This window comes from Thunnus albacares, chromosome 23 (genome assembly GCF_914725855.1).
Source record: "Thunnus albacares chromosome 23, fThuAlb1.1, whole genome shotgun sequence".
In the NCBI taxonomy this organism is placed as follows: domain Eukaryota; kingdom Metazoa; phylum Chordata; class Actinopteri; order Scombriformes; family Scombridae; genus Thunnus; species Thunnus albacares.
In genome coordinates this window covers 15,810,549-15,832,589 of record NC_058128.1, presented here as the reverse complement: position 1 = coordinate 15,832,589, position 22,041 = coordinate 15,810,549, and the positions used below count along the sequence as shown (strand labels likewise).

At 41.1% G+C, this 22,041-nt stretch overlaps 1 protein-coding gene across 1 annotated transcript in view; it reads right to left on the bottom strand.

Annotated features, from left to right (window-relative positions):
- Positions 1-22,041, bottom strand: part of cald1a (caldesmon 1a) — a 55,610-nt gene that overhangs the window by 22,022 nt on the left and 11,547 nt on the right. Inside the window, exon 2 of the mRNA XM_044343046.1 lies at positions 6,404-6,489. Coding sequence (XP_044198981.1) covers positions 6,404-6,480 — 77 coding nt within the window. The 5' untranslated portion in view covers positions 6,481-6,489. The remainder of the gene's footprint in view (positions 1-6,403; positions 6,490-22,041) is intronic.

Genomic DNA, 22,041 nt, shown 5'->3' with positions numbered 1-22,041 from the left:
TCTACAGACCCTAGCTCATTTAATAGAGCAAAATCCAAAGCAGACATGCAGTGGGATTATACACATCTTTATTAAATGCAGTGGTTTAAGTAAAGGGTGCCGCTGAATGTAATCAACACAACTCCATTGTTTAAAATTCAGTTGGCTAGCAAGCTACTGTATTTATGTGCTTAAATCTGCTTGAAAGCAACAATTTGAGGCCTTTCTCTGAGGCTGGTCCAAAGTCATTCTGGGATATGAAGGAAAGTTAGAAGTAGACAGGTTGAAGGAAAGAGGCTACACCCAAAAAATAACACTACACTTGACAGTGAAATACATTACAGTATTAGCTATAAGAATCCAATGACCATCACGAAATGTCTAATGGTGCAATAAAACCAAAGAATGAAATTTTCCTTTTCTTCTGAAGTATCAAATCATTTCCTGAACTGCTGTGTTTCTGGCCACCTGACATCTATGAACTCAGCTCTATGCTTGATCTGCATTGCCCCGACTGACCTTTACACTCCCACTGCTAACCACATGCCTAGCTACCTAACATCAGCGCAGCCTTTGAGGTCAGCCGACGAAGCGTGCTATTGCATGTTAATTGCAACATGTGTGGTGAGCCGAGCTAAAGCTGCCTGGGTTTATATGAGGTTTTACAGCTTGTGAACAACAGTTTCCCTCTTCCTTTCCTTCCCCTCCGCTGTCCCCCCCGCCTCCCGTTTCGTTCTCTCAGATGAGGAATGTTGTCATAACAGAACAGATGAATCTGTTAACGCCCAAGCTTGACCTATGGGACGGTGACATCAGTGACGTCAGGCAGTGTTTTACACGTGCGCATGTGTGTGTGCTTAGTCCGGATAATTCAGCAAAATTGGTCTAATCCAGATGGAAGTTTCAGTCTCAAAGAAATAGTTTTCTCCTCTTAAAACCCCCTTTTTTCAATTTCATTCATATTCCATCGACTTCAATTGAATCCCCAAGCAGTAGAAAGTACATTAACCCTTATTTAAAATGCCAGAGTGATATGTTGTTTCGGCGAACTAAAAAAAAGTTGCAAAATGACTGCCTTAACTCCCAGAGGACTGTGTTGTCCCAGATACAGCACTAAATGTCATGAGAAAGAGAAAACGACAACATCTAAAAATGGAACAAAAAAGTCCTTGGTGGCGGTGACGATGACAATCTCAGGGTTAAAGATTCCTCAGTAGGAGAGAAGAACAAACTCCTAAAAGCTGAATTAGCATTCCTGTCAATCACAGCCTTGGCTAGAGTCACACACACAACCGAAGCCCTGATTTAATATCCCTTTCCTTACCTAGGCCCCAAACTCTATCAGCATACTGACACAGAAATATGGGGAGAGGTGGAAAGGAAGGTGGGGGGTGGGGGGGTTGGAAGGGGAAGGAAAAAAAAAAAAAAAAAGAAAGAGCAAGTGAAATGGAGAGTGAGAGTAAAGAGGAGAAGTGAGAAATGAAAAACGAAAAAGGAAAGGGTGTGCACGATAATGGAAAAAGGAGTAATCTGCAGATTTGATCATAGACGACACCCTTTCCTGCCCAGAATGATGTGTAGCTGCAGTTATAAGTTGCAGGTATGTGTGTCTGTCACTATATACTATACTACAGATGCTCTTTTCTTGGGTGGCCATGTAATGTAATATGACTTCACAAACCAAACCGTGATTTCCACGTGGCAGCTATAATGCATCTGGAAATGAAATGAACAGCTTTCTTAAACATGTGCATAAATTGTTAAAACAAACAAAAAACAAAACACCCTGCAGGATTCTACATTTCACAACTCGACTGTCTGCGTGGACACGAAACATGGCCATCAGCGACCCTATTAGGGAGTAATATCTCTAAATATTTTCTTTAAAGAGAAATATCTCAGAAATGTCAGTGAAAACAATTTGGGAGAAGCCCATGAGAAAAGACTTCTTCACCCCCTCCTCGGTAAGAGGGGGACAGAGGAAGAAAAGTAAAAGAGAGAGAGAGAGAGAGAGAAAAAGAAAAAGCTGCTGTGAACAGAGGGGAGGAGAGAGGAGCGAAGGAAAGGGATGGAGAGGGAGAGGAGGGAAAGAGGGTGGGGGCTTGGGCTGTCAGAAATGCTGACCCATTCCCACGCTGGCCTCTCTGGACTATTTCCCTTCCTACTGCCGGCCCAAAGAACCACAACGCACCCCGTCTGTCTCTCTTCCCCACCCTATGCTCTGCTGGGCCGGCTCCAGGAATACACAATGTTAGCCATGATAGAATTCCCCTCGCTTGCATTTATTCTTATTCACAGATGAAGCAGGAGTATAGCACGCATACAGAACATAAATACCAAATTCTGCACTTTTTGTGGAGAGTAAGCAACAAGAAACAATAGCAAAAGTTTTATCCGAGTTGATGTGGAAAGTGTATAATTGACATACATGGCTGCCTCTCCCTCTCTATCTCTCTGTTTCTCCCTCTTCCTGTCAGAACTAAGGTTTACGATGCAGCACCAGGTCATGTTTGGAACGGTCCATTCACCAGGGGCGGGGATGTTTGGCATGGCTCATTCACGGAGGATGGGTGTTATTTCCTCAGCCCTTCCTGGTCTCTCAGGCGCAGGGCCAACACAGATGTAAAGAAGAAAAAGAGGATGAGGAGAAAGAGGAGGAAGAGGAAGAGAAGTGGGGGGCGGGGGGGGGGGGGAGAGTGAGGATGGAGAGAGAAGAGGAGGAGTCAGAGGAGAGGGATGAGGAGAACGAGGGGGTGAAGACTTAAGTGGAGGAGCGAGGTCAAAAGGAAGGAGGATGAGGCACTTGGAGGTTAAGATGGAGGACGCAACAGGAGAGTAGAAGAAGGAGAGGAAAGAGAGGGAGGAGGAAGAGAGGTTGAAGATGAAGCTGGACGAGGGGAGGGCCAAGAGGACGAATGGAGAATGACAAGAAAGAGGAGGAGGACGAGAGGACAGATGATGGAAATAAAAAACAAACACTTCCTAAAAAGGACACCAAAGAAACCTTTTTCCAAAATTAACATTGGGTGGCTTTAGATTTAATGTTGCTTTAATAAGTTATGTTCAGTATGCACTATTTGACATAATGACTCACTATTGTCTTCATGCAGAATATCACCCCAATGAATTGCTCAAGAGCTCCAGCTGCATTTTGCAGGGAGTAGCAACTGTTTTGTTGTAAACTATGCATACTGTTATAAAAGAAGACTATTTTTAGCTGTGGCAGATACCCTTTGGTCACTGAATTGACTGGGGAAATTCCACATCCATGTGCTCTCTTTTTGGAAAGAATGAGAAAAAAGTAGTTAAGACATTCCAGTGTGAGTGACTCTGTGTGTGTGTGTGTGTATGAACAAAAATATACTTCAGCGCTGATGAAGAGCATGAGTGTGAGAAAGCTAAGCAGAACAGAGCTACAAGTCAATCTAAGCCCATTGTGCACCTCTATGTCAACAATCATTTTCTTACAACTATAACTGAGGCTGATGTAAGACAGAACAGGGGAGGCTTGGCTGTTCTCCCTTCACACACACACACACACACACACACACACACACACACAATTGCACACATTTGCACTCGGTTGTAGATCAGAAAAGTGAATGGAGCTTGTCAAACCTTCATCACCTGATGCTGATCCAAACACACACACACACACACACACACACACACAGAGTAAAGTGAGCACCCTGATGGTTAACTGCATGCATGCACTCACCCTAACTCTGCACACATGCACACACTGGCATGCACATGCATAGCACACACAGGTCCCAGCATGAGACACATATATCAAAACACACTCTCTCTCTCGCACACACACACACACGCACACACACACAATCTCACTGTCCCAGCATGTAGGAAACAGCTCATGTAGACCTGGCCAGTAAACACTTATAATAGCCAGGAATTTGGCATTCCTACAGCCGTTATTATATGGGCCCAAACTCTCCCTGTGTTCTCCGTCTTCTCACAGCGTGCTCAGTGATGGTTGAATGGAAGCAGGCCAATGAGACAACATGTGGTTTTGACTAGTCCAAGCAAGAGGGGCATGTAAATATTGATTGTTTCAATATATTGGCAGAAATGGAAACAATGTAGAGATGCAATCTTTTATCAATAACAGGGGTGGCATGTCGTCTGCCAGCTGAAATGATCGCTGCTCGGACCAAATAAACAGTCATGAACAAACTCCTGCTGAGCTGAAAATGTAAATGTCAAAGGTGCTTACTACCTTTAATCTTTTTCACTCTCGCTGCATTTCTCTTTCTGTCTTCCTCATCTCTACTTTGCTCTCTTTGTCGGCTCTTCTAAGTCTGTATTTTCTGCCAAATTCCATTGTCTGCGTGTAACATAAACACTGCAAAACTGCATAAATAATTCTAGCGAGTGATGGGTTTATGGGGGTTTTATTCTGTGAAACCGAAAAGAGGCGTTAACCTTCTCTTCAGTCAGCTATTTAGAGTGCATCTGAGGAAATGAGGCATAAAAGATTAAAAGAGGTACAAGCTAAAAGATGCCAAAAAGGAGAATATTGCATAACTGTAACTGTAACAAAAACAACATAAACTAAAGCAACATGAACAGAATCTTTCCCATTAAATGATACTGGAAATCTGTCTCATGTTACACATGATAAAGATAAAGATGTATGATGGGAGGCTCTGTAGATAAAGTGACTCTGCAAGTAGTCACTAGTTAAGTTAGGTGTGTGAGCAAATTGGTCATATATTATTTGTTTACCACACCTGAGAATTTCACTATTAGAGTATGGATACTGGATTTGTGAGGCTGATACTTTTGTCCAATGATGACAAAGGTTTCAATTTCAATTCAGATAGCATATCATGTGATGCTTATATGCTAACAGAAACACAAAACAAATACTTTGTAATTTAATTGTTATTAAAGCTGAAAATCAATATTTCTATATAAACAAGTGATCAAATTACATATAATTGTATGTATGTGCTGTGAAAGGGGTCGCTCTTAGTCACAAATCCACAGAGAATTATCTCCCAACTCTGCAGTTCAGAGTGTGGAGCATTTTAGCATCGCAAAAACCCACTATGATCAACTTAATTTCCAGCTGCAGCAGGCCACTGCAAATGCTGGAAATGCACAGCACCAAACAGCAGACAGATAAAGTTAGCCAATAGCTGGTGAACATAGTGGCTAAAACATTGGAAATGGAATTGGTGGAGACAGAATATTGGACTTCAATTTATCATGTGGCCAACTTAAATGTCAGATGTATCGAGCTCCCTACACTACCCAAAATTCTTAGCTATCAGTAAGTTCAATTTGCGAGAAGGCAGACTTGTGAGTTTCCATAGAATACCTTTGTGGAAGTTATTTTCACAAGGGTACAAGGGACATTTATTTTCAATGTCTGGATGACTGATCCTGAATTTTATTACTTTGTGAATCTACTACAGTATTGCAGATAGTGTGCCCTCCATCTTTCCGGATACAAATGCTATTTTGAGTTAAAGGCTTTGTTCATCAATAAGGTAAATGCAACTCACGTATTCTTTGTGTCATAAAAAAGAATTATCAGAGAGAAACATCTATGTATTCGGCAGTGTCAGCTTGTTTTTCACCAATAATGGACTAACTGGCTCTAATAAAACGCTTCTCAGGGATACATCAAACAGGCAAGTGACCTTGCCCAGTATCTGCATCCACATCAACCTCATCCTTAATTGGAAGGGCTGCGGCACAGATGAAGAGACTTCAGTGAAAAGACCCCATAAAATGCCTTGGCACACTATGTATCAAGTTCTCACAATAAAAACCCCTTTTTACTATTTTTGATGACTGCACTTGGCGTGTTACCACTCAATCAATTTGTTGGAATGAACTTTAGTTTAATCAATTTCTTCCATTGAATCAAGGGGAGTTTACATGGCCACAGTATCTGGGAGAGAAAATTGGAAAAAGGGAGGGAGGGAGGCCATGATTGAAAATTCCCACTTAAAGGTCATCACATTGCTTATCTGATTGCTTATCAACCTTTTTTTTCTCCTAGCCTGGGTCGGGGAAGCCAATATTTGCTGAGCAATGTTTTTAAAGACCCGGAAGAGGGTCTTGTGCTATTAAAGCAGCGCTGGCTCCCTCTGCTTCCAACTTGGCATGAACATCAGAGGAGGTGCGCTGTGCATTGACAACCAGAGCTTCATTACACAACACAGGCTGCTCCCTCAGCGGAGGAATTCTTCACACAAGCTAAGTAGTAAGATCTTATGTAAACAACAGCAACGTCACCCCCACTGGACTGCAGGTGATCTGTGACTACAAATGAAGCCATTGTGGAAGTATGACTTGCTTAACACTTGCTGCTTTGCAAAAAGGAATTAGTTGGGAAATCCTGGAGCACCAATCTGCAGGTGTCACTTCACGACAGCTAAATGGGTCTTACCGTTCGGCCTCCAAGCGCATCTCCTCCCGCTTCTGCCTCCTCAGCTCCCGGCGCCGCTCAAAGTCCATTTCCTCCATGGTTGTGCCCTTAAGAACGACATCATCAAACACAAACATTGTAATTTACTCAATTTCAGGAAGAACTTAACCATAAAAAAAGACGTCATTGTAGTGTTCAAAGAGGGCAAAATACTTTCTCAACTGTTAAACAAAAGAGCTCATTTCCAGATTTCTGGTTTATCAGAATACCAAATCTAAGTACAATCCATCCTTCCACACACAGTATTGACCAAGTATGTGATGTCACATTATTGTGTTTACAAGCCTCAGCAAGGTGACAAAGAGTGTGACTACAATCTAGGCTCACAAACTCTTAGTGGAAACAAAAGGAACTGGGCAGAAAATGACTGAAAAGAAAGGCAAAGATAGACAGAGAGGAAGGACAAGCCACCACAGGATGTTAACTCAATCAGTTAAGGGAATTCTCACTAAAAATACCCCGTTAGGGTACGTGACTGGCTGTGCTGTGAGGACTGAGACCACCCAGGAGCTGCTGAGCCTCCCATCATACATCTACGATCCCCGCTTAAACCACCACCAACATCTACTCTACACTGGAGCAGAGCAAACACATGCTAACTAAGCAACTGAGCAAAAAAAACAAAGGGGCATGATGGCTCATGGTTTGAAAGAACATCACATTTAAATACTATAGTGTGTTCCCAATAGTGCCAACTCTATTTTGGTACAAGATGAAGTTGAAAAGCAACAAGTGAGGCACAAAGTATGTGCAGAACAAAGAGGAGAAACAAAGAAGGGACTGTGACCGTCATACCTTGAATTAGCCTTCAATGTCTTTTCCTTCACACCATACCAGCGCCTCACAATGCCAATACAAAGTAAAGATACAATTCAACAACGTCTAGTAATAGTCTCCCACAGTCCGGCCACAGCTGACAGAAAAGGCAAATGCCTGCTCCTTCCCCTCCCTGCTAGTTGTCCCTCCCTCCATCCCTCAGTGACCTCCTTCCTTCTTTCCCTCAGTTTTACCCCCAACTCCCTCCCTCCCTCCCTCGTCTGTCCCGTCTCTCCTTTTCTCCCTATCTCTACTACTAACTTTTCCTGTGTTGTTTTCCTGTGAAATGTCAGAACTTGGCTAAACTCTGTTCTCGGACATGACTCGGCTCTTGAGCCCTGCTTCCTGTGTGCTATAAGCATGTTTTCTGCTCCCTTTTTTTTCCCTCTGCAGTCCCACACAGAAGGAGTCGAAGAAGTATGCATGCACACAAGCATGCAGATGCAGCATTACAGCATGCGCATTTTCACGCATGCACCCACATTCATAAGCATACTAATGGGCAGACAGATGCACACTTATAAGGGTAAACCCACACATGGACAGGAAATACAAAGACAGGAGAGACGCTTTTAAAGAAACTCCTCACCTCACCTCCCTACCCCCAACACCAAGTCCATCCCGCCCCACTGCATCTTCTCACCCAGTCTCCTCCTCCCTACGAGCCTGTACAGTAAACACAGCCTTGGCTCCCAGCTATTACACTGTGAAAGCCTCTGTGACTCTAAGGAGGGAGGGATATTTTAAACACCACAAGAATTCACTCACTATGTTTGGATGCACAGTTTGTGTCATTCGCAAAACAGGAGGGGCGGTAGAGCGGCGGGTGGGGGGGGGGTACACTTGAATGTGGGGCTATTCATACGACCGTAATTAAGACAAAACGAGAGCAATAACTAAAACCGACAAGGCCTCCAAACATAACCAGTCTAATCACATACTTCCTAGAACCAGCGACGCCAAGGGAGACAAAGTTATTAGTAATGCAAGCACGGCAGCATATAAATTTGGAGTTATTGTTGCAAATAATGCATGATTTATGCAGCAGTGAGGACTCTGTTTTCATTTGGTGTTCAATTAAACACGTTTGTACAAAAACGGGTTATAGATCATTTAAAAAACGTGTCATTTACTTTTACAAAATGATCCCTTCAATGAAAGAGGGTATAAAATTTGGTATGTCAACAAAATGATTACAGAGTGGATCGTTTATGCAAGACTTAACACGAATAATAAACCTATAGGAGATGTATTTTAAAGCTGATATATTGCTCTGCTCAATGAATGGAGACTCTACATGGGGGAACATCAGGCGTAGGGCACAAGAAGCAGCCTGTGGCTTGTACTAAAAGGCCCTGGGTAAGATGTAGAAATGTGTACTGTTGTGTATATCACTGAAAGGACCACCCACACTTTGCAAAAGCTAACAGAGGCAGAACGAGAGAAAGACAGCATTCCATGAAGTTGTGCACCCTGGAGTCAAAAGTTTGTGACATTTCAGACTTTTTAACAAGTTCCGCCTGTCCACTGTGAAATGTCTTCTTCCATCCTTTGCTGCATCTGTCCATTTATTCCACTATTGAAGTCTAATACTTGCATCCATCCATCGCACCCTCCCTTCTTAACCTGTCTCTCTTTTTCTTCTCCTCCCCCTCTTTCTCTTTCCCTGTCTGCCTCAACCTTCTACAATGGCTATAATGACACATTTACCAGTCAAATTACTACCTGTCAAGACTGCCAGACCCTGGCACAGGATCTAGTGTCTAAGTGCCAGTCTCTTAAAAAGCCTTAAAAGCCAAGTTGATATTATCCTGACAGCCACTGGGATTACACCACCTTATAATGCCTCTATCTTCTCACGAAGTCTTGAGTTAAAAGCACCACAACAATGGGCCCCTATCGGCCAAATGAGGCACAAAGTAGATCAAGGAAAAGTCTGGGAGTAAGGCTGAAGAAAAAGTACGGGCTAGCAGCACATCTATTTTTGGCTTTGGTGAAATGTTCCTAACACTGGCTTACCATTCTTTGAGAAGAGAAGACTGCAGTTCTTTTGGTCAGATCTGTTACTGTGATACTCAAAGCAACTATCCCATCACAACCTTTAGACAAACACATTAATCTCCACATTATGGTTATGGAGCTATGCGAGAAATGCTCCTATTTAACCTTTGATTTTAGCAGAGGGGACATGAAAGAACCTCAAAATTACTCATTCACATGCCAGCTAGAAACAACCCCTCCTTTGGATCTTTTGCGTGCAGTGACTGCTTTGGTTGTTGAACAAAGGGAATTAATGAGAGGATAAACAAGTAAAAACTAGTTTAGCGTAAGTTATTTGCTTGCCAGCTGTGAGCTTGGCAAATAATGGAACAATGGTGACTTGTTACAGCTGCAACAGTCATATACAGGCCTTTATGATGGTTAAACATTTAATTTAGCCCTGACATAACTTGCTACATCAAACATGTTGCAACATGACTTACCTTTTCACTAAAGTCAGTATGATTCATCATCTGGGAACCATGAGCATCTGTACCAAATATTGTGTCAAACTATCTTGTAAAAGTTTAGATATTTCACTGAATAAGAGAAATTTACTGGTGCTACCTGCTGACAGCACTAAATCAAAAGTCAGGAGATAAGCAAAGTCTTTAGGATACATCCTCTGGGCACCATGCATGTCAAAGTTTCATGGCAATCCATCCAATAGTTGTTGAGATATTTTCATCTGGACCAGAGTGGTGGACCAGCTAACTGACCAACATTGTTATTCCTAGAGGTATGGCGCTAGCATTGATAAAAAGTTGTCTTCCTATGATGGTGCAGTCAAAGTTAACTGGTGCTGAAAGATCATCGGGTCTAAAAAAGTTACAACACACAATAAACATGTCTTTGAGATATCATATTTCTGACAGCAATATTGAATCTGTCAAGAAATCCATGTTTTACCCAGTTCGTTATAAAAAGTGGAGTCTACGGGGCATGGGCGTAGGAAGTATTGAAAATGTGGGTGGGACAAACTAAGGGGGGGGTCTGGGTGTACCTCCCCAGGAAATTTTTAACAGAGTAGATGTCATTTCCTGTATTCTGATGCCTTGTAACAGGTGGTTTGATACTTTTATCTAGCTATACTAGCATGAGAAAATTATGGGTACATTTTGTAATTTCATCCAGAGGAAGTGGTTGGCCCCAGATCACATATTTGAAGATATTAAAAAGCTAAAAGTACAGAAATTGATTCGATGACTAATTCAGAGACATCTTTAATAACCACTCATTTTTTATTTAAACTTGAGGATCTCTTTATGCTTGCATGCAACTGCAATTTCTGCTGAATTAATGTCTTTCATGTTATCAAATCAATGAGTAAAGTGGAGAGGACACGTGTAGTCAAAGTGCTGCTATGCATTCTCCATTAAACTACATTCATCTTCTAATTACTTCTACGACTATGAAGAATCAGCAGGACCTAAGGCCTTTTCTCTAAACTAGATTAGGTTGATAGCCAGTTATCTTGATGGCTTCGTTTACACACACATTTTTACACACATAACACTGCTATCGAGAAGCACTCCACAACATTTCATGACAAAAGGCATCAATATAACATCCATTTGTCACATTTCATGAAAAGCAATATTCTTGAATTCATAGGTGCCAAAGGGTTGAGGAGGGTGTGTGAGCAAATCTATCAAGTTGGCTGGATAACATCACAACAGAACCTAAAAATCTCATGAATGCTTTTTGCTGTTTTTTATTATTTATTTATTAATTTCATAACCTCACACAATTATCAGGTGCCCAGTTGTACCAACTACTGTAATTGAGGCACTGCAGTAAAAGATTTAAAGATAATAAAAAAAAACAACAAAAGCTTACAGCTACAGCTCCTCCCTGCCTTGGTACTTCCTTCATTGTTTTCTTCATTACTCCTCTTCATCTCTTTATGTTTCCTTTTTTAATTCACTTATTCTTTCTTTCTCTCTTTCTCTTTTAGTCTCATTTGCCATCTTGCTTTCCTCTTTCCTTTCATGTTTCCCATCTTCCAACCTAGTGTTAGCGGCACGCTCGTGTGTATGTGTGTGCGTGCTATGTGAGAATCTGCTCGGGTGCGAGGTAGTAGTGAAAACGTGGTATTGAATTTCATTGATCTGAGTATTCTCTCAATAAGCAAGCAGTGGAAAGACCAATGCACTGATTTTCAACATGGTAAAAACATGTTGAAAGAGTGTGTGTGTGTGTTTGGGGTGGGGGGTCTAAACTAATAGTTTTAAAAAGTGGTCAGACTTTTCCCACCCTCTTATAATAGCTGTGACGCCTGTACTACGAGGCCAAACAAGGGTGTGAGACTGAAAATTTAACTACCACCAATAGAAATTCTGGTTTACATATTTACAATTCTGGGTTACGTCCACTGATTCTCATTCAAGTGAAAAATTAAAGAGCAAGAACATCAAACGGTGCCAACACAAACCACTGCCTGCAGTTGCCATATCTGTCCATATACCCTAAAAAGAAGAAATGGTGCATTATTACTAGGGCTGTGTTTACAGAGCAGGACATAAAAGGAAAACATTACAGATACTGCCGCTCTCCTCTTGGCCTCCAGAGGAACACATAACCTCTACAGAACAGAAGAGGAGAGGAAGAGTTATGTGCCTATGTCTTGTATCTATGGAGTCACAGCTGTGCAGGTGTCCAGGTGAATAGAGGTATTCCAGTAATCTGAAATGTGAGAGAAGCACGGGCACAAAGCCTGGCCTTTCTAGTCTTTGTGTCAATGCACAAGCTACCTGTCTCACTGGTAGCTAAGTTGCAGAACTCATGAGCTAATTCCAGGCTTTTACCAGCCACACACCCTTTGGTTTTTCAGAACTAATGAATACAAACTACCTTTGGAGACCAGATAACACATGCGACATATTCAAGCCCTAGAGTGAAATATGTTCTGATTGTTGCAAAATTATACCTAATTATATGATACAAAATAATGTCACATATCATTGAAAAATATGGAATAGGCTATATACTGGAGGTTGGAAGTTTTCGCAAGCGGCAGGATTTCAGTATTTTGACACATGCTGTCTTCAACTATCAATATTCAGTCAGCCAGACTTAAATTCTAGGGCTTCTAGTCAAAAGCTGCAGAGGATGAAAATACAATTGCCTCCACATCCTGACAAAATTTGAGGCTTTTATTATAACAACAGCTTTGTCTCTCTTCAAATGCTGTCATGTGTCTTCCAGACTAGCTCTCCCTCACGACAGAAATTACTGCCACATTACTGCCTCTTGCTCTGTCTCTGCCAATAGTCACCTTAGCTTAAAGGTACTCTGTGGAGTTTTCTTGTAAATAAACACAGTTATATTTACATTGTGTTCTTTTTAATCAAAATGCATTGTGTGTCACCTAGAGGCCTAATTAACACATTGAAGGCACTTACTTATTCAAAAAACATTAGCAAAGCTGATTTTCTTGCATTGTTCCCTAACGTTGTTGGTGAAGTGCTGCATTTCCTGAACTGTCAATCAGTGGAAAAAAGTGGAAAACTGTTGGCAGGAATGTGTCATCTGTGTGCTCATGAATGTAGATCATGGATGTACTAATAGAGATGGATACAACAAGGCCATAAACTGCATATAAAGATGGAAGTAGCAAGGTGTGACTTGATGATTGAAATAATATTTCCAGACAGAAGTTGACACTTTTTAAATGGGAGTCGGAGCCAGGGATTTCTTGGAGCCAGCATCTAGCAGCTGTCGACGGCATTGCGCTGTATAGCCTAGTACTTCCACATTGGCTTTAGCCTAAAGCCGTGGTAGTTGCCGCTTGGACACAGCATGTCAACCTTTTTTCCAATTTACCCAAGTGGCTAACTGCAGTACTGCATCTACAAAATGAGAGTGAGTCATGTGGGCTAGAAGGAAAAAAAAGACAGAGAGAGAGTTCTATTGGTTCAGTGTAAGCTAAGATATACTGGTAATGTATTCTGGCATATCATTTTATGATGATTTTATCACATAGATAAAGCTTCTGCAGTAAAACAGGGAGGAAGAGAGAAATAAAGAGAGAGAGATACTGCATGCCTGTAGGTAGTGCACACTAACAGCTGTTTTGGCTGGGGCTCTGGGGACAGTTTGAGTTGGGTAAACCTAATGTTTTCTGCAGGGGTAAAGAGTCTCCTGAGACTAGTCTGACAGGGCAGTTAAAATATGTTCAGTCTGTGTGCATCATGATAAACAATATTTAACAAACAAGATTTACATTTGTTAATGGGTTTTGTATATTTACACAAATGTGTGTGTGAGAGTCTGCAGATGTGTATAAAGGAGGTACATATACATACGGATGAGTGTGATGCTTTTACAACTGTAATACTGCAAATACTGTACGTGAGGCCACTAAAAGTGCAGTATGTGTGTGTTTATGGTATAGTAAATGCGTGTACATGTGTGATATCCATCACCACCTACAGTGCTGTGTTTGGAAAGCTGGCTTTGTGGTTGTGGTTCTGTGTGCTATGTGTCTCCTCTCACACGTCCAGGCCTCGGCAGCATTAACACGTTTACAGTCCCAGGATGCAGAGCGGCTGTGGATGCGTATTCATAAATTCACTGGAGCTTTTTTGGCACTGCAAGGCCAAGAATTTCTCTCTTTCTTTCCATCTCCGCTTGTCCCTGTCTCAGCTTCATCTGTCATCTAGAGTATCGCTTTCTCTGCCTGCCTTTTAGAGGCCGACCGATACATTGGCAAGACGATATATCAGCTGCTTTTACCTTATAACAGATATATTGGTGTCTCTGTAAGCCAATGAATGTTAACAGGAAATATAAAGTACTCAAATTCATATATGTTTTAGGCAATTTGGGAAACAACAGTTATTGTTTCAACAATAACTCAATTTACTTTTATATGAACAATGACTATGTGTAACATGAAAGAGGTTGCTCGTAGTGACAAACCCACATAAAATTACCACTCCACTCTGCAGTTTATCTCAGCTCTACAGAGCATTTTAGTGTCTTTCAGTTCCCTGTTTTGGTTTAACGGGCCACAGCGTTGGTGTTTTGGTTCAATCTCATTTCCTTCAGCTATTTCCAGCAAAAAGTTAAACCCACTGTAACCCACCAAACAGCTGACAAAGTTAGTGACTAGCTGGTGACCACAGTGGAGCATTTAGCTGCTAAAAAAGGAAGATATTTTTCTCAGGAACTGGTGGACATGTGTTAGGTGGACAGAGACACAACTCCAAATGAATGCTAACGTTGCTCAGTGTCTCCTGCGTGTGTAAAGAGCTTGCTATCAACTTTACAAGGCCATAATGTGTCAAATGTGTTTGAGTTTTAGCTTGTTGTGGAGATCTGCCCTAAGGTGGCAAAAAAGTTTAATGCTGCTCTAAAGTTTTTGCTCATTAACAATGTGATTATTTTTGGGGTTTTATAGAATTCATTTTTATATAGTCTCAACATTAACAGTATCGTATTTGTGTTGTTTACAGTTGTTCATAAAAATTGATACAGATTTAATTATCTGTTTACTTTTTAAAATTTACTGCTATATTTGCTGTTTGAAAAATGTCCTGCTCAGTACATATCTTGCCTTTTAATACCAAATTAACAGGACTTTTATCAAAAATAATAGCTTACATTACATGTTTGTTACAAAAGGTTTATCTATTGATATACTGTGAGCATTTTTTTTACTCTAAAATATCAATATCAGCATCTGCCTGAAAAGTCTAGTATCGGTCGGACTCTACTGTCTTTACCCAGTTGTATTGCATTTCTCTCTCACCCCTTCCTCACTGTGTCTTTTCCTCTTGGCCCACAATGCAGCAGTTTAGCCAACAGCTGCAGACTACGTGTTCAGCTAAAATATGAAGAGACACTTGATTAGTATGAATTTAGGTTAGTACTTGGTTTAAATTTTATAGGATTTACTCATGTCCACGCGGCCAGCTCCTTTTCTGTATCTGCATCTGTCTGCATGCCACAGTGTGACTATCAACCACAATATCTTGCGGTTTGGTTGTCAAAGCCGAGGTCTTAAGCTGTGTCTATAGCATCAGAGCTCAGCTCAATCTCAATACCATCTGCTTTCCGCTCACACTCTATCTCTTCCAAAACAAATTTTTGAAAGTGTGGCTTCAGCTCGAATGAGGAAAAATTTCACTGAGCATGAGCAGATGACATTCATAGGCAAACCTGAGAAGCTAATGCCACTGTGGCACGAGAAATGCAGCGGGATAACATGCCGACGTTTTTGAGGGTAAGGGTAAGAGATGGGCTCAGGATTTTGAATGCCTCAGATGCATTGTCATTAGTGACTTCAGATTTGGCCACTAGACACAATCCTCCCTCAAATCGCCCTACAATCTCCCTTATGCTGACTTTGGCTGTAAGATAGAAGACGAACCAGCGAGGGGAAATTTCACACCAGTTGTAGGGAAAAGACCTGAGGGTTAAAGATGTTAAGTTTCCATTTGGTGAGGAAAATCGAGACTCCTGCATTCCCAGACAATGGTTCACATTCTATAACACCTCTCAGTGCCATGTGAATCATACACACAGAGACAGACTGACTGAAGTTATCTGTTCTCACACACACAGACACACACGCACAGCCAAGAAAATCTCAATGGAATACCTTGGATGCATTATACTTTACAGGGTGCTGGCAGGCTACACTAAGCACTGCTGGGATTAACCAACCACTGAATTTATCTATGAGTCAGTGACCCGAAAGATCAAATGCAAAATCAAACTAGCAATTAAACAGTGTCAAAGCTGTAGTATTTTACATGTGGTTTCAAATTTAAGTATCTCTATAATATTAGTATTCATGACTGGATAAGCAACATTCAAAGTTGGGAAAAAAAACATTCTTATTTAATATTTTTTTCAGAGTTGAACGCTCATCTAATCTGCTTCGTCAGGACTTTCTGGGTGTAGTTTGGTCAAAGTTGACTGACAGTGATGTGAACACAAACAAACACACAGCTGTTAACAGATTTGGATTCAAATGAGCTAAACTCTAATCGGTGTACAGACATACAGTACATGACATCATCTTCTTCAAACTGAGCTCCACCCAATTTTAAGAACCAAAACTGTTTCCAAATTAGCTAAAAATGTTGTGCTCATGTAGGACCTGTCGCTTATTGAAATAAGCTAATTGGGAAAATACGTTTCAAGAGCCTTTAAAGGATCATTCTGTACTATGATTGTACTCACCAAGTTAAATTCTGAGATCTGGGAATACAACGGCATCAATTTAAATGCCTTCCAACAGGGCATGACACAGGGGTTTTAAACAAAGCTCCAGATAGCTAAACTTATTAGCTAAACGTACTTGCTACCAAAACTGTCAGTTGTAAACACCTTACTAAATTATTTCCGGGTTCAACTTTGACCTTCCATACATGCGGTTGTTGTGTGTGCACACAACTTTCCTGTTTTTTGTTTTTAATTATTTCAGGCGTACTTAGTTTTGGTTTCATCTCCGAATAAAGTGATCTACAAAAAATAGCTAAAATCTTGGCTTATTTAGAAGGAGTCTGATTGTCTTATCAATTGTGTTTCTTGGCCAATTTCACTTTTATTGTAGTGATGCCTCCATCTTCCAAGATCTTAGTAATTACTTATCATAGCCAATGCATGTTGTGATACACTTGTGATAATAAATAGCATTCGTTTCAATTATCTTTCAAAGTGACAAATTCCTCTTGGAAAGGAAGCTGTAGCTCGATACTTTCTAAACTATGTGTTGCCCTGATAAAAACAAATTACTCTCAGTGTTGCATTCTTGAATCCTGTGTTTTATTTTCCACTGTCAGCAAGATAACCTCACTAAACTTTGAGCACGCTGTCATCTGTCGTATATTTAGACTATGACTCACTGTTCTTTTTATATTTTCTTCTCTCAGGGTCCCACACATGGATGGGAGTTTGAGGAGCTGTCCCTCTCACTGCTCATCACACTGTACACGTTTGGATCTGAAGGTATTATGACCTTTCTCTCCTGTGGGGAGACGGCTGAAAAACACCTGCACATCACCAGCCAGCGTTCCCCTTCAGGCTGAGGGTGTGTTTATGTGTTCTTAAAGCTCACGCTTGAAGCTAAGTCACACTTAAATTGCAATAAAAACATTACCCTGAGATGCCATAGCCGTCATCTGAATCTCACAGCTTTTCCACAGCAGGTTTTAGCGCACAGGTGCTCCATTTAAACTGCAAATATTTGGTCTTTACTTAAATTTCTGAAGACATCCTACTAAATCCAGCTCCAGCAAGTTTCAAAATCTTGTTTGAAGCACTTTAAAGTTAACCAGCTAAGATGATAAATTCTTAATTGTCAGCTGCTGATCCAATTTACCAAATTAAATAACAGTCCAAGTTGAGTTGATATAGCAGTTGGCTGAAAAAGAAGGGTTATAAAACATTGTCTTATTTTCAAATGTTGGTTTTAAGAGGAACATTTGCATTACGAGTTAGATTCTTACTGCCCAAATCATAAATAATACTGTAAAAAGGAAACTTTTCTCTCTCCAATCATTTACTTTTAAAAGGCTTGTGTCCCTTTTTAAAGTGCACTTTCAGATGCTGCACCCACAATCAGGCAGAATAGGAGAAAAAGCATTCCAAAAGTACAAATCCCACACAAAATAGGGATGTTTGTACGGCATCAAAAGGCTACTGCTCACTGGCGGTGCTCCATATGACCAAATATGGAAGGAAAAAATGCTGCCTTTTCCCGTAACCAAACTGGGAAGAAGGAAAAAAAAAAAAAAAAAAAAAAAAAAGGGAAGGTTTTCTTGCATGCTGTGTGCACAGCGAGATAGAGCTCTCACACTCACTACACAGTGGCCACAGAGTTGGCTCCCTCTCAAAACAGCATGACTGATGGCGATGTTGGACCTGCCGTGACATCTCAGTGAACACTGTCGGGCACACACAAACACACGCACACCTGCACACGACTACAGATTCATGAAAGAGAGGCGCACCGATCTTTTCACTGCGCTGACATTTCATTTTTAAACACACACAAAAGCTTTCTTCACTTTCACATATGAGCTCTATGCTGTAGTCTCAGCAGTGCACTTTGAGTCGGAGCCCCCTGGAAAGGGAACATTCCTCTCACTGAAAAAGCAGCCGTCTCAAACGCCACAGTACTCTGCTTAAGTTAGAAACGGTTTGTTTATCTGGCCCCCCTCGCTATATGGAGCAGCTCTGACATTCTCCTGCCACAAAAAAAAAAAAAAAAAAAAAGTCTGCGGGCATGTCATTTCACAAGAAACTTATCAAATTATCTGGGGCAGATTTTTGGAGTGCTTGTGAGCTGCCAGCGCTGGAGCAAAACTGCTGGGAGACGGAAAAAAATCTGCAGTCAACACAGAACAAAGCAATAAATAAAGGGACTTGTGCTTCTGTTTTCACAAAACTGTCCAGATCAACAAGTCACTGAATCCCTGAATTCCATCTGAAAGGAAAGTTTTTTTGGGAAATACGCCTATTCCCTTCCTTGCTGAGAGTTAGATGAGAAGATTAATGCAACTTTCATGTCTGTGCGCTAAATATGAAGCTAAGAAAAGTTCCACTAGCTTCCTAAAACTATTACTGGGTATAATGAACAACTGAAATATCTCCAATTATGACAATACTACTGTACTTTTTGAAAGGAACGTCTTTTTCATTGCTGCCCAACAATGAACAGCCGAGAACAAAGCGATAAATAAATAATTCCCCCTCTTTCTTTTCCTGTTTGCTCAGGATTCAGGTGGTTTTAGCTTTTCGGCACTACAGCCATTCTTATGTAAACACCTCCTTGAAATAATATATTTAGATATTCTGCTGCAAATAACCAGAATGTCAAATAATCTCAGTAAACACACACCCCTGCACTTGAGGTGTGATATTAACAGTCTGTTGTGTAATCCAACAAGGTCGTTACAGTCAAGCCTCCATCTTTTTTTGTCACTGTTAGCCAAATGTGACGTCAGCAGTGCAAATCTAATATGTAGAGCACAAATCTAACTAGTCTTTAATAGTATTTACAAAGACAGGACAAATTAATAACTAAATGCAATTTTTCCACATCGTTTTCCTGTCAAAACAAACCACAGTTATGTTGAATACACAAGGACATGATAATCGAGTCTCTCAGTACCTTAGGGTGCACTGGGACATCTTTAAAGACTATTAAACAGGATCGTAAATAAGTAATAACAGACAGCTGCTGAATGAAGCCGCAGACAAAGTTGATGGTAATCTCAATGCACTGCAAAAAACAAAAAAACAAAAAAACATCTAACCGAGTCATTTCACTCTTTTAAAACCAAATTTTAAACCAGTAAGTGTTTGTGCCAGTGAAGTGATATAATTTCCTCCATTTTAAATGCGAGTCAGCAGTCGAATCTGTCCTGTTCTGCCTCATTTTATAAAGAATCTTTTGTCTATCGTTTTAAACAAAAGAATAGGATGTCTAGTCTGAACACGAGGACATGTGACATGCCATGAATCGCTCCCTCATCCTTCTCTCGCATCCATTTCCAGGGGAAAAGCAGCCTCTTCGCTTGTTCCTTTAGGACATCTCGTCTTGACACCAGCCTTCTGTCAGAGTAAATGAGGCCCGGGCAGGAGTCTGTGTCTCCTCAACAGGACATTAATCTGCTACTAGTGAGCTGACCAGGGAGACTTGTGGAACCAGAGTGCTGATATATGGTGGGTTTTAGTCTAAGCACTGCTACTGCCGACACCGCAGCTAGAGAACAGTTTATCCAGCTGATGGCAATAAAGCAGAATCGAACGGAAAAGGGTAAAAACAGGACGGAACAGAACAGAAATTACCTCTACTACGCATTAAAGACATTGCTTTCTTTCAAATCTGTGAGGGAAGGTGCAATTATTTTCTTATAACCAGGCAACCGAAAGATTACAGCTTCAATCACTGCAAAAAAAAAGCCAGTGTGTCTAGCTGAATGGCCCTGAGGCTAGATCCTGAACTTGTACCGTTTTAATAAGTGTAAGTCACTCGGGATATGCACCAAAGCTCAGTGACTAAAATGTAAAAGTATACATGATTAGCATGATCCACAGCAGCCCACAGCCTCTGGTATATGGGTAATAACATGACATGCTGGAAACATTAAGTGGAACATAAAAATGTATTTCTCATAAAGCTTGAGAGGTTCCTGATGTGTTTCTCTAAGGCAAAAAAAAAAAAAAAACGGAAAGAGAATGGATCTGCTGAACATTTGTGACATGCTTCCTATAAAAGCCACGTTTCTGCTGTGGCGGACGTGTGGCTCTTCGTGGCCGGAGAGAAATTACACTTTGGTGAGGGAAGGCAGAGAAAATCGGAAGGTTGAAAAAAAAAAAAGAATGTAAACGGCCGAGTGATTTATGTGGCTGACTCAAACCACACTAAGAGAACGTCTTCCATTATACCTTACATGGAAACATACATGAGGGTAGAGTGAGGCTAAAAAGCATGATGCAATGCCCTCACACACTGAGAGCCTGTTGAAAACATGACAGCTGAGTGCGAACCCTGACAAAAGTTTGCCTTTTTTGCGCATGTATCACAGGCCCATTTCAGGAAAAAAGACACACACACACAAAAGAAAAAATCACTTGCACAAAGGACATATTTATTTAAATCTCTCCAAAATGTCATAAATCTTTATCTTTCTTGCCTTGTTTGAACACACAAGTCAGTAAATCACGGGGTGGAATGCCAATTTTTTGAAGTGCGCTGCGAGGCTTTTCAAGGGTATTAGATGACAAGGTATTTTTCAACATAAGGGGCTGCATTCCTGGAGAGAGATAGGAGGAGATTAAGGAGCGGGTGGGTTGTGGGTGGGGTGGCGGGCGAGCAGGATGACTTGACCAAGAGGGTCTATTACTCACAGTGGATGTGGAGCGATCCCCTGACAGTGCTTTCAGTTCAGTCGTATTGGAGGGAGGGGGGAGGGGGGGGGGGCAATTTTCTTGAGGGAATGAACAGACAAGACACATGCTGCACACATATAGCCAGAAAAATGAATGATAATAGACAACCTATACTGTTTTTGTTTTAATCCTATGACTCTCTCTCTCTCTCTCTCTCTCTCTCTCTCTCTCTCTCTCTCTGCATTCGTGTGGCCCTGACATGTTCTCAGTAAATTGATGCGGGCCCGAACCATTCAATGGTGGATGTGCTGGGACTCCTCAGCCAGGTGTGGAAACTAAAAAGGTGTCTCTGAGCAGTGTACTCAGTAGAAAGTTGATGAATGGGCGTCAGTGGCCATGACAGTGACCAAGAGAAGATAAGTGGCATTTTTAAGGTAAAAGGCGCTCAACAGGTTTAAGTTATACCGCACACCATCTATCACTCTACACTGTGGAATTTTCCTTAAACAAACACACTTATGTTTAACATTAAGTGTTTCTCACCTGAACCTATTGTGAGAATCCTTGAAGCAATAAAGCATGGTGTACTTTTTGGTTTTAATTTTGATGGAGTGCACACCGGACCACACTTTGCTAGGTGTGTGTTCTAAAAGTAAGAAATTAGCCTTGACGCTCTCATAAAACAATTGCAAAGCTGATATTTTGAATATTTTGAAACCCGCATTGCTTACATAAACTAGCAGTCTCCCTTTTACCTGCCTTTTTGGCATAATTACATGTTTTGGTACGTTACCACCACCAATTGTTGGTGCCTGCGTGAATTCTCTGCATTTTGTTTCGCCTAAGCTGGCAGGAACAGCGCTGGGCTATGAGGGGATTTTGGCGTAGAG